At 41.0% G+C, this 13,371-nt stretch overlaps 2 protein-coding genes across 2 annotated transcripts in view; one reads left to right on the forward strand and one right to left on the reverse strand.

The window, feature by feature from the left end:
• LOC136626101 (synaptonemal complex central element protein 3-like) overlaps positions 1 to 13,371 on the reverse strand; it is a 79,579-nt gene that overhangs the window by 65,959 nt on the left and 249 nt on the right. The gene's annotated exons all lie outside the window — the stretch shown is intronic.
• The window catches only part of STYK1 (serine/threonine/tyrosine kinase 1), a 36,901-nt gene that overhangs the window by 20,414 nt on the left and 3,116 nt on the right, over positions 1 to 13,371 (forward strand). Inside the window, exons 4-9 of the mRNA XM_066600846.1 lie at positions 355 to 597; positions 2,323 to 2,504; positions 4,905 to 4,988; positions 6,758 to 6,966; positions 9,156 to 9,196; positions 10,850 to 10,946. Coding sequence (XP_066456943.1) covers positions 355 to 597; positions 2,323 to 2,504; positions 4,905 to 4,988; positions 6,758 to 6,966; positions 9,156 to 9,196; positions 10,850 to 10,946 — 856 coding nt within the window. The remainder of the gene's footprint in view (positions 1 to 354; positions 598 to 2,322; positions 2,505 to 4,904; positions 4,989 to 6,757; positions 6,967 to 9,155; positions 9,197 to 10,849; positions 10,947 to 13,371) is intronic.

Genomic DNA, 13,371 nt, shown 5'->3' on the forward strand with positions numbered 1-13,371 from the left:
CATTTTTCCGTCGATACGGCTGTATAAGGGCTTGTTTTTTGCGCGGCGAACTCTGTCCTGATGCACCCCCACTGTTGCAGCAGGAGGCAGGCTATCGGTGACAGCCAGCTCCTGCTGCCGAATAGCGCAGGATCTCTTCTGATCTTGCGCTATCCCCAGGGTGTAACTGTATGTCCTGTTGCGCTAAGTACCTCCCTGCCAAGAAGATCTGTTAATAAGGATCTTTAAACAGTCATCTAACTGAAAAAACATGGCAGTAACTATTCTAATTCTTCTTCAATTCCTTTTGTCTTGTTGCAACTGTATTCTTGTATTCTTCTAAGTCCTGGTCTAATGATTTATGCTTATCTGCAGCAGAGCATCTGACCCAGGAGAACTCCAGAGGTGTGAACTCTGGGATCAGTTTGCAGCAGCTATCACTGGATACTGTCCTGAGCACACGAGATCGCAGTCTTTTGGCACTAGAAATCCCATGTGAGAACATCAGTCAACCCTTTCAGTTGATGTGTGAAGGAAGGTTTGGTCCAATCTACAGGACTGTGTTGAGAGATACAGATGGAAGAAAAGGCAGGAGTATTATTGTTAAAGAACTGCAAGGTAAGATTGCAGGATTACGTATCTGAGTATATTTATGAAGCAGGTGGATGGTATGTGATGGTGCAGTGGTGACAGACTGAGGCAGAAGCAGCAAACATTTTCAAAATATAGCTTTACTGAACACAAACAGTATTGACACTTTAAAATAACTCAGCATATACTACCTTAAAGCGGCAGTGCTCAAAATATGTACTGTGACCCCTGGTCATCAGGACCATTTTGGTCTTCCACTTTTGACCCCGTAGTCATCAGGGTCCTTTCGCAGACCTCTGTGCTGCTCCCCAGCATGGGAACAGTACTGCTTACCCCATTCTCAGCTGCTGCCATTACTTTCTCTTTGACTATCTCAATACTGCCTGTGGCTGTCTTTCTCTGTAGCTGCCGCTCTTCAACAGTCACTGCTGCTTCTCTGTGCTGCTCCTCTGCTCTCTACCCTCTCCCTACTGTGCAGCAGCTCACACTATTTATATCAGACACCTGAGGCACAGAGATCCTTCTTGAGTCTTTGGGCTCGTTCCTGAGGGGTAAGGGTCTGGGCTTGGCACAGTAACGTCATGGAAGGGACAGAGTCACATCCCACCAATTCACAGTGCCTCTTTTAACCTCTTCCTCCACCTTCAGCACCTTTTGATTGCTCTCTGCCTCTGCCCACCTGAATCTTGTGGTGGAGCATAACTCTGGCGGCCAGTAGCAGTGACAGAAGTGCTGCTAACAGTAAGTGGGAGCGTGGGGCAGCAACTCCTTCTTACATATACACTGTTTGCGTGTTTCTTTGAATGTACTTAGTAAAGTTCTATTGATGTACATGATATTAAGGTGGAGCAGATAAGAATGAGGAACATAAACTATTGTTCTGAGAAGAACTATTCATGTGGTTTTAGTTTTGGCATTTTGACATTTTTGTGGTTGCAATGTCATAGCCATCAAAATTTGTATTCGCTCTACCAGCATCTCTGACGATAATAACTATGCAATCCCCTTTGTTATGTTATGTGCTCTCCCCAAACATTAAACTATAAAGTAACCAATAAGTTTATAAAGAGGCCAAGACTGAAGCAAGATTAGTGAAGGCCCTTGGTGAAAAGTGAATGAGGTCCCCCTTTCATTTTGCAGTTAACTCCCATACCTAGAAGGCCATCTCACATTTAGGGCTCACTCATACGGGGGTATGTGTCCTGCATAATATGCACCTATTTTTCACGGGCCAACAATACGCAGTATACAGCAAATATAGATGTTAAATCCCCATAGCCTATATTGGCACGAAAGACATACCAGAATAGAGCATGCTGTGTCTTTTCATGTGCATAATATGCATGTGAGTCGCCAGAAGAAATCAATGGGCTTTTATCACCGCGTATTAGGAACCCTTCACGGTGTATGCATATTTTCCCACACATGAGCGTAGCATTCTTGCAGATTGAACCTTGCTTTTTTGAGCGTACATCTTTGCATTCTACTTTACTTTTTGTTACCTGCAAGGCATGTTCATTTGCATTCAACCAATAGCTGGAGTGTGGAACTAGCCTGCAGCTCATGAATATCCAGGACTACTTCAAGTAGTCCTTGTGCTGCTACTGATAAAATGTAAGTTTCTCCAACTCTTCTGAACAGATCCACGCAGCAGACATATCACTGTAATCAGTATGCCTGTCACTACCTTATGCTGAGGGGTGCAAAAAGATGATGACAGCCTCTTTAATTTCTTCCATTTTTCTTCCAAAGCATCTGCTGAGCCCGGCGAGGTCCGTCATTTCCTGCAGAGGGCAGCATTTCAAGTATGGTTGGGTCCACACCCTAATTTGGTAGAATTTGTTGGGTGCTGCACAGAAACAAGACCATTTTGCATGCTGCTGGAGAGAGTGGAGCAAGGATCACTTCTGAAGTTTCTCTGGGACTGCCGCAGAGTGAGTAAACGAAGAAATGCCAGTATTTTATAAGCTGCTGAACTTAGATTTAATGATGTTATAATTACAGTGTAGAGTTATCTGTGTGGTTCTGTCTAAGAATTAAAGACCTCATAAAGAATAAAACTTCACTTGCTCCTTTAGGACAGAATAAACATTTTTCCGGAGACACCCAACTCATTCTGCTTTTTACTGCTATGTTAGTCAATTTCCGTAATAGAGAAAAAAGTATATTGCTGTTTATTCAGGTGCCAGGTTAGCCAACCTGTGTTGGTTTTCTGGGTTGTTGCATTTAATATTGACCATAATAAAGAACTTCAACAATGAGGACAAAAGCGGATGTAGAAATGAAACAGTTCAAGTAAACATAGTTTTGTTTTACACAAAAATAAAAAAGTGAAAGTTTTTATTACAATCAAGGATCCTTGTAACATCTCATTTCACGTATTTCAGAATTTGCGCTGGTAAAAAAGATAGGACAGCGAGTGCCGACTCATTTGTCAGCTCCATGCTTAGGCGCTGTCCATGGTGCTGACCACAGGCTCCTGTGGGAGCAGCGGCAGCACTCTACTCGCCACACGGACATGTGAATGGGCTGCTCCACGGAGCAGCTCGTTCACCACAGAATTCCTGCATGTCAGCAGCGTGGTTTACACGCTGCTGTAGCAGTGTGTAAACCACGCTAATCTGAATGAGGCCTCAGACACTAAATGCTGTTGCTACTGGCCTGTGCTGGTCAATCAAAGCAGGTGTAGTGTCTTAGACTAATGATACTTATGCACAGTATACACCAGGTAGTTAGAGAAACTGGTGCGGCCATATTTTTTTCTCCAGGACTTTTGCCTGCAAAAATATACATTGACCACTAGGAGCCCTGACCAGTTTCAAATAAAGGAGTATTATCATCTCAGTTTTTACATAGCCTAGATGGGAAACCACTGGCATGGCTACTGGTCGCCCATGCAGAGCCTACAGAAAGAGCCAAGTGGTTAGCGCTGTGCTCATTGAAATGAATGGGAGCTATGGAAGCAGGCTAGCACAGTGCCCTACACTGTTTCTATAACTCCATAAGCTGAGCACTCGGCTTTTTCCTACAGATGGTCAGAACGGAGCTTCCAGTCTGCTGCGGTGATTAGCTACATCAGCCTTTTCACACTCCTGGCAATGAGCTGTTATCACCAGGGAAGCCAAGGGCCATTATGCATTTCTTCTGTAGTGGCATGTATTGCAGCTTAGGTCCATTCACTTGAATGGGATTGAGCTGCTCTCAGACCATGTGACCAATGAATGTGACATCACAGACCTGGGAAGAGGCTGCAACTTCTTCTATCAGCTAATCGGCAGGGATCCTAGACAGTGAACCCCGCTGATCAACTAGTGATGACCTATCCTGAGAATAGTTCATCAATAGTTAAGGCTTGGAGACTCATTTAGAAGGCCAATTAGGCTATTTTTTACTTGGACCAAAAAAAAAAATTACTGCTTGTCCTTTTCTCGTCTGTTCTCATAGATGAACATGGGGCATGAAATGTGTGGGATCTGTGAACATCAGACACCACACAGATGGCATCTATGTGCTGTCTGATGTTTTTCCATTCGATTTGTTGGACAGCACATGGCCATAGCAGTGGGAATAAGCCCATTGATTTTGCAAATTCTGCTTCTAAAACTGAGGTAGAAGTCCTTTGCTAAGCTGCATACTTCTGCCGCCACTGATCCATGGGCAAATTTAGCCCTTGTGAATGCGCAAAATCAGCGTAGATTCCGTGTGGGTCTGCATGAAGAATTGAAATGTCACTAGTTTGAGTTTTTTTTTCAACAATGCAGATTTCAAATTCGCAGTGGAAAAATCCGGATTCCTATTCAAATTAATAAGGGGGGATATGGTGCGGATTTGGTGTAGAATTAATGTCAAAATCCTCCATGTGAACATACCTTTACACTCTGCTTAAAGGGAACAGCACTATGACTTAGTTTATGGTGCTGTGGGGACGTGACAGGTTCCTTTTAACCATGTCCATAGGTTTATAGACTAAAGTGTCAACTGTGTCATAAAATAAAGTTCTTTAAGGCAAACCCTTAATAAATAACATGCATACAAAATGTGCTGAAAAACAGGTGCACCTTTTGCAAAAAATCTGGCCTAAGTACAATAGTTAACTTGCCCCAGGGAGCTGTTGGATGGTGCAGAGGGTTTCAATACAATGTACGCAGAAAGATAATTGGAAAAACTGGATGTACAAGGAAGCTGGCAATTAGTGGGAAATTCCCTGGCCACAGATCACAATGTTACATATTGTAAAAAATGTCACACACCTTTCCCCCCAGACTACTCATACAAAGACTTGTTTATTGATGACGTCTATTATTGTCAGTGAAATAAAGTAATTTATTTAACAGGATTTCGTGCCGATGGATGGAATACTTTATGACATCACTGAGTGCCAAGTTTATACAATAGCACTACAGATCCTGACAGCACTGGTATGTCTGGCATAGTCCAAAATAATTTTCTTGTTATATCTTCTAATATATGTTATGTTATATATTATACACAACCAAGTGAGGCTCTGCTTAGTTTAAATGGGTTGTATTATAAGGCCAGCCTCTGTACATATGCTTCTTCAAGTTGTGCTCTAAATGTAGCACAGTATATAAGGGTAGTCTGGAGAGTTCCATTAAAGCATATCCACACTTTCAGGTGATGTTTTAGAATAGGCTTCCATGTGGAATAACACTTTTTCTGGCCATTATATGACTTGTATCATCGGGTTTCCCCTCTGCAGGCTGTATCTCTAATTTTCAGTTTTCCCAGAGCTGGAGGGTGAAGACTAGCTGCAAAGATGTACACTGCACACAGATTAGAGAATCCTGTCTCTTTATAGCACATCTTTAAAAGTATCAGCATCATGGAGGACTTTATACAGCAGTCATGAGCAGTGTAGATGGAAAAACCAGCAGTGGGGTGGGATACAGTGCAGCCACATCTTTGTGTGAGCCTCTCTGCCGCTGTCTCCCTCCAGCAATTCACTCTTCTCCTCCTTTTCATAAATGACTATGGACATCTGAGACAGAAGGACGCAGGTCCCTTGCTTTCTTTACTCCATTTGCATGTCTCTGTTACTAGGGACAAACTTTACATGACAGCAGGCAGTGGACAGCAAGTTAGGAAGAAGGGGGACCCCTAGTGGCTAGCACTTTAGAGTAATTTTTCTGTACAAAAACGTAATTTTAGACAAATAAAGTGAGTTTCAATTTTGCTAGTTATCAGATTGGCTATCACTTAAGTACATGTTTGTTCAAAGTGCAGTGCCTACTTAAGTAAACACAAGCTGAACAAATTAGGGAGTGTGATTGTCTTCAGTATAATGTGCAAAGAAAGATGAATGGAATAACTAAATGTACAGCTGCTGTCCACATAAGGACAATCCCTGTCCACATGCTTTGTTAGGGGACATGGATTCACAGAGGAAAGTCCTCCACTCTGTACCGCTCTCTATAATCTAGAGTAGGCAGCCGCTAAGCAAGGCTCTGGTGATCCTGGCCCATGCATTTATAACATGGTCACACGTCATATCGTATGTCTAGAAAATGCTGCCTAAAAGGCCAATAATGGTCATCATTCAATCTGACATAACGTATCCCAACTAGATTACTAGGAAAGGGACTTGTTATTCGTATATTACCAACTTATTCAGCAGCGTTTTCAGGTAATTTTTGTTTATTACCCCCAGCAAGCTGGGTACTCATTTTACCGACCTCTGATGGAAGGCTGAGTCAGCCTTGAGACGGCTACCTGAACCATGTGGGCATTGAACCTGCAAACATCAGGTCGTAAGTGAGAGCTTAGGACTGCATTCCGCTGCCTTAACACTTAACACAAGGCCCCTAGTGCACGTCACAGCATAGGCAATACATGTTAGTCAGTGCAACTTCAGAGTTGACCAGTCGATATTGCAACATTTGTAATTTCTCTAAAGACGGCCACAGATAGTGGGGATCATCCACAGTCCTAATTCTGGCAGAAAGGGTTGTGTAACAATAGGAAATGATGTCTTATACATTATGCTGGCAAATCTCTTTGTATGTCAAGGTTCCTGGAGAGTGTAAGCACTCTTCTAGATGGCCATATACAGCATGATCATTGCTTCTTAACATAGTAGTGCTTTATACAATGCCAGGATTATGTCAAGGGGTGGAGTCCTATCCTCTTTATTATATTGTCCCTAATCTTCTTTTGCTATCTTACACAGGAATTCCTACATAAACGGCATTTAGTGCATGGAGATGTCGCAGCCCGAAATGTTCTCATCCAGCATGACTTAACGCCAAAACTGACTGGACTGGGTGGAGCATGTGATATGCATGTAAGAGGGAGTTATCCTGTTCGACGTCCTGGACCATTGAAATGGATGTCTCCTGAACAACTTCTGTACATGTCTGTTACGGAGAAATCTGATATGTAAGTCCGCTTGAATATCTCCCATCTAGACAACTCCTTTTTAAATAAAAGCTGGCCTCTTGAGTGGCTGATCGCTGCGAGTAGAGCGTCAAAAGTCCCCAACAATCAGCTGCTATTATCAGGGAAAGCTGAGGTTTGCTAAAGGATTACCTGCCAGCCATTCAAAATAATGCAGGAGCATATAATATGGACAGTCCACACCCACCATAACTAGAGCTGCATGTTCATAGTGGCTCTTGACTCTGAGTGGGGTGCCTCTGTATGTATTGTATGTGGCATAATACGACAAATGGAAATGACCCTTATAAGTAATGAATAAGTAATTTGATCATTTAGCGATAAAGTTATGACCAGTTGGTTTGCTGCAAGAAAACAATTATGGCAGGGTAGTGTTACATAGGGAATTGTTATGCAATTTAATTACTGGTGTCCATTGAACAGTAGAGCACCTGATGCTAACAGTTGCGTCAGTTACCACATATTTGGAATGTAGCCATGTCAAATGGCAATTTACCACAACATACAAGATTGCAGTGTAGTGCCCTTGATTATTGCTGACGTTTCTCGTTGACTTGCACAACATTAATATGGCATTTTGTAATACTAGAAAGAAGATCTATGATCTTCCTAATGATATCATTGTATACGGTGTCTAAGAAAGAACATGGATAACATTTACTACTTCCTTATTCGCTCAGCTACTTTATAAGTTATCATATTAATATATAGCTGTTATCACCAGAGGGTAAGGCTCTTAGTGGAGTTCCTATTTCATGTCCATGTGCCTAGTGGGGCATTTGTAGTCATGTAATATATAACCCAAATCGCAGAGGTGAGAGAAAAAAATGTACAAAGACATAACTCACAGAAAACAAAGCCAAAAATGCACCATCTGATAAACTGCAGGGCAGGCTCAATCACCATTAGACCCTGGTAGAATTCAGAGGGCCAGATAGGAATGAGTAAGCTAAATGTTCATGTGCAGACTAATGAGCAGTCACCCAGCTCAGATCAGGGGAGGGGTGACTGCTAACAAACATAGACTGCACATGTGAACTGATACCAAGGAGGTCAGTTAAGTGCGACAAACCATACAGGATTACAACCCCTACCGGCAAAACAGTGGATCGCCTTGTATCGCCACAATGCACCACACTGGCATGACATCTCGGGCTCGCTCAGCATCTATAACCAACTGCATAAAAAAATAAATAAAACACACACTGATAAATGTGGGTGTTAGTCTGCATTTTGGCCAAGACACATAAGCTCATGGGCCACGGCAAGGCCACCACGCGTCCGTAAGAACCTACACTATCTCACTATTAACTAAATTAAAATCACAGAGATGAGAGAAGAAATGTACAAAGACACAACGCACAAGAAAGGTGAGCCAAAAATACACCATCTGATAAACTCAATCACCATTACACCCTGGTGGAATGCAGAGAGCCAGATTGCAATATGAGTAAGCTAAAAGTTCACAAGCAGTCAACCCAGCTTAGATCGAGGGAGGGTAAGGCTCTTAGTGTAGTTCCTACTTCATGTCCATTTGCCTAGTAGGGCATTTGTGGTCATGTAATATATATCCCACAACTGCTGTATATTCTTTATATATGTCAGTGGGGTAAAAAATATTTGGAAAGCTCTGAAAGAATTCTTCTATGAAACCAGGTTGTAGCACAATGATGGACCTTTAAAGGTGGTTTTATACATAGTGTTTTTTAGAAAAACACCACTGCAACTTTTTGATGTAGTTTTTTTTTTTTAACAAAATCCTCAAGTGGACCCAGCAGGAAGGAGAAGTAGAAGCCTTCCTTTATATTTCCCATTGTCTTCAAATCTACATCTGGCTTTTCCTAAGAAAAGAACTTCATAAAAAAGTGTCACAAAAGTTGCATCTTTTTACCCCAAAACAATGTTTGTGAAATTACTTTAGTACAACAATGCCTTGAACATGAGAATAACCCCACTTGAAGTCAACCAGCTGCCACATTTTTTTTTATTACTTATCAAATTATTTACAAATTATTTGTTAGACTTCATGGAAGTTTTCGACTGCTTGTACTAGTTGACCTGTAAAAAATTGTTTGTACTGTTGTATGTGACCATTTATGTTCACATTTTCATGTGAACCTCTCTGCATACAGCTCCATTATTCTAAAATGACATCTTTGCATCTCTTTTAGATGGTCCTTTGGAATTCTGCTTTATGAGATAATAACGTTGGGTAAGGATGGCTTTTCTCTTCATGGTTTTATTTTCTTCTCTTCATTACTACTAAAATGCACTGATTTGTAAAGTATCAGTAGAAAAATATTATGTTAAACTAATGTGTTCATCTGTTTGTGCTGGATGGTGATTGTGTGTCCATGGAGCATCTTGTCATATAAGCACCTGCATAAGATACGACATGCGTGCACATAGGTCCATGGTGCGTGTAAATATTCCCGGTGGGGAGTCCCCTCATCACTGAACACTGTGACAGTGATTCTCCCCTTGCTTTGAATGGGGCCGTCACTGCTGCCGGTGGCCGTATGTATGTATGTATGTATGTATGTATGTATATATGTGTGTGTGTGTATGTATATGTATATGTATATATATATATATATATATATATATATGTGTATATATATATATATATATATATACATACACATACACACATACACATACACATACACACACACACACACACACACACACTTCCCTGTCTGACGCTGTCGGGGCTCAGAGCGTCTAGCCGCTTGGTCCCCCTGCACTGCTCTGAAGCTCTTTCAGCAGGCGGGGATTTAAAATCCCCGCCTGCTGAAATGGCTGTGTCTGATTGGCTGAGTGCTGTGACCAACCACAGGCAGTGCTCAGCTGTCATTCAATTAATGGCTGAGTGCTGCCTGTGATTGGCTGAGCACTCAGACAATCAGACACAGTTCTTTCAGCAGGCGCTCCAAGCCCCGACAGTGGTGGAGAGGTGAGTATATATTTTTTTTATTTTTTACACAAGCTAGGAATAATTTTCAGGGAAGGGCTTATATTTAAAGCCCTTCCCCGAAAATTACTGCGGGGGGTGCCTGCAGCCCATTGCTTTCAATTGGGCTGCCAGCAGTAGCCGTGGCCCCATTGAAAGCAATTGGCACAAAGCTTCGTTCACTTGTTTTTCTGCCCATCCACGCAGTGCTGCCTTTTGCGCAGCACAGATTAGTGCAAAACAACACTCGTGTGAATGAGGCCTTACTATGTAATTAACTCCTTAAGGACCAGGGTGTTTTGGTCCTAAAGGACCAGACACCTTTTTGGTATTTTACACATGTGGTGCATTTAAGTTCCTATTTTTTTTTTAGCTATCAAAATTATTTTTCCTTCTTTTTTTGTGCATCTTATCACCGATTTTTTTTTTTTTTTTTTTTTTCATTTTATTATGGGTAAAAAATCTTTTTTTCTAATTTTATATTTTATTTTAAAAATTAGTATATTTACGCTAAAATAAAGTAAAGGAATGGGATTACCATTTTGTATTTGTATAGTCTTGGATTACAGGGCAGACATAGTGATGGTTTAGGTTGGCGTTGGGTCGTTTTCTTTTTTTTATATATATTTTTATTTTATTCTGTAATTTTTTTTAACCTATTTTAGTAACTTTTTCATTTTAATATCTGTCCCCTGTGTCGTCATATGAAACCTTTGGGAGATATTCCTAATGTAATTTTTTTTTAATATTTCACACTTATCCACTGTAACTGGGGCATCTATAGGAGCCGCAGTTACAGGGGAAGACATCATCCTGTAGTGCTAGTAGTTACCGGCAGTAAAATATAATATTAATCATTATATATGTACTGTTCATATTCCTTTCTCTAAACAGCAATTTTCTCTGTTCTAGGTGCTCCTCCTTACCCCGAGGTTCCTCCCACTAATATCTTACAGCACTTACAACGTGGTAACATCATGAAGAGACCCTCCAGCTGCCGGCAGAATTTGTAAGTAACAAGTTTTTTATCTTTATCTGTCACATTCTTTGTTATATGAATATGTGTTAAGGTGCCCATACACCTTTAATAGTGGTCTGCCAAATGCTTGTTTGGCTGACCGCTATTTTTCCCAATGGACATTTGACCCCTGTTCTTGTGATTTGGTGGGAGGCCAGAAACTTCAGATGTAAGGTGCTGGTGGGGTCGCAAAACCAAATCTTTGCCCCCAAGTGCAGGAAACCCTAGCTATACCTTTGCCACCGCCACTATTGTTTCAGGACTCTTAAGGCCCATTTACACGTAACGATTATCACTCAAAATTCATTCAAACGACAAAAAAATGAGCGATAATTGTTACATGTAAATGCGGGCATCGTGTACTTTTGTTTGAACAATGATTTTAAGGTGAACTTAAAATCCATCGTTCAGCTAGTTAGAGATAAAAGATCTCTCACTAGACCGCATGCTGTTATCTCCACAAGAGGTGGCAGATAACATTGGATTCTACTGTGAGCCGAAGCAGAATAATGCTGCTGTGTGCACAGCTGGGTGTGTGATTAATTACACGCTGGGCTCTGCAAACAGTTCCTGGAGGCCCTTTTACATGCAAATTAAGATGATAAAGTAATAATGGCCATTAACACTTTATGCAAATGGATCACAAATGTGATTTCAATCGTTTGAAAGATTATCTTTGTGTGTAACTGGGCCTTTAGTTTTTAATGAACTTACGTTTGGCTTGAGGTTTTGGCTCACGCCAACGAAACTTTTAGTAAGGTTCAACCTGAATTTGGGTTTTACAGGTTAGGTTCACTCAGCTCTTGTGACCACAATTCCATTCATTCTCTATGGAGATAGAACAGCTTAGAGCCTGAGTATCTCCATCAGCCACATAGAAGTGAATGGAGTGGTGATTATACATGCACATCATTGCTACATCCATCTAGCAGACTCTGAGTGCACCATCCTAATGGTCAGAGGGTCCCATCAGTCAATCATTAATCACTTATCCAGTAATAGGTGATAAATGATTTTCCTGGAATAACTCCTTTAAGGACTCCATGTGCTGCAATACAGAGTCCATACTCGTGGTAATGCTGTGTACAGTACATAGGCAGCTACAGCTGTAGGAGGAAGAATTTTGCAGCTCTATACTACAAATCATTTGCAAGTGAATTATACTTTAATATATCTTCATGTAAAGCCCGTTCTGTTCTATGACAGATGCTGCATAATGTGAACTGGTCAGCTGCTCTCCCTGTCTCCCTTGTGAAAGATAGATACTCTACATAGGTCATATATACCGTATGAGGGACTGCTGATAAGTCTTTGGCTTTGCCCAGATAGAAACGAGATCGGAAGATGAAACTTTACATTTATTCCACATACTCTCCACTGATGTCAACACACTTCTTATATCGGTATTCCAAGTTCTGCAAGTCATGCAAAAAGAAGGATTTCGGTTGTGCCTCAAGCCAGTCATCTGTAGCAGCCATGGCATCAGAAATGGTGTGACATTTGGTACCCTTGAGGTGTATAAGCCCTTTTTTGCAAGACAAGTTGTATTTTTTTTAATGGTACCATTTAATATACCATATACTGTACTGAAAAACTTTTAAAAATGTTTAAGTGGGGTGAAATAAAAAAATGCAATTGCTGCAATTTTGGGGGAAATTAGTGTTTACAGCATTCACGATGCAGCAAAAATGGCATATGTTTTTTCATTGATCAGATTTTTATGGGCAAAATGGGAAAAGAAGGGGTTTGAACATTATTTTTTTTTTTACAATTTTTTTAACTTCTTAGAAAATGTAATTAAACTTTTTCTACATTTTTATTTAGTCTTAATATGGGACTTGAAATGGCAATAATTTGATCGCTTGTAGTATATACTGCTATACTATTGCAGTATATAGTTATATTATTGTTGCCTATTAAGTCCTGCCACAGGCAATGCTTAATAAACATTCATGTATGGCAGCCCGGGGAGCCTTCACTTTGCTCCTGGCTTCCATGCTAGCTTATTAGCAACCCACAAATCACATCTCAGGGAGGGCAATGGGGCTACAGAGGGATCCTCAACTCCAGCTGACTGTTTAGACACAGTCAGCTTTTACTATGGCATTTAAACAGTTAATGGCCGCTATAGGAGCTAGCCACGATCACAGCAGTTGCCGGTGGCTGTCTGCTCTCAAAAACAACTGATAGCCATCAAGTTTGGAGTAGACTTAGCTTCCGAGTCTGCTGCTTATTCCCTTCGTGACTGCATGATGTATATTTATTTTATGCGGTAGGGATGGGATTAAGTCAGTTCCACAGTTCTACAATATTAAATTACCAAGGAATACATGTCATGGATATGTTTGCAATTTAGTAGTCTCTCTGCCTCTTTCCTAATGGAGAAGGATGGTAAAAAACTGTTGAGTTTTTTTTT

The sequence above is a fragment of the Eleutherodactylus coqui genome, chromosome 4 (genome assembly GCF_035609145.1).
Source record: "Eleutherodactylus coqui strain aEleCoq1 chromosome 4, aEleCoq1.hap1, whole genome shotgun sequence".
Lineage (NCBI taxonomy): Eukaryota > Metazoa > Chordata > Amphibia > Anura > Eleutherodactylidae > Eleutherodactylus > Eleutherodactylus coqui.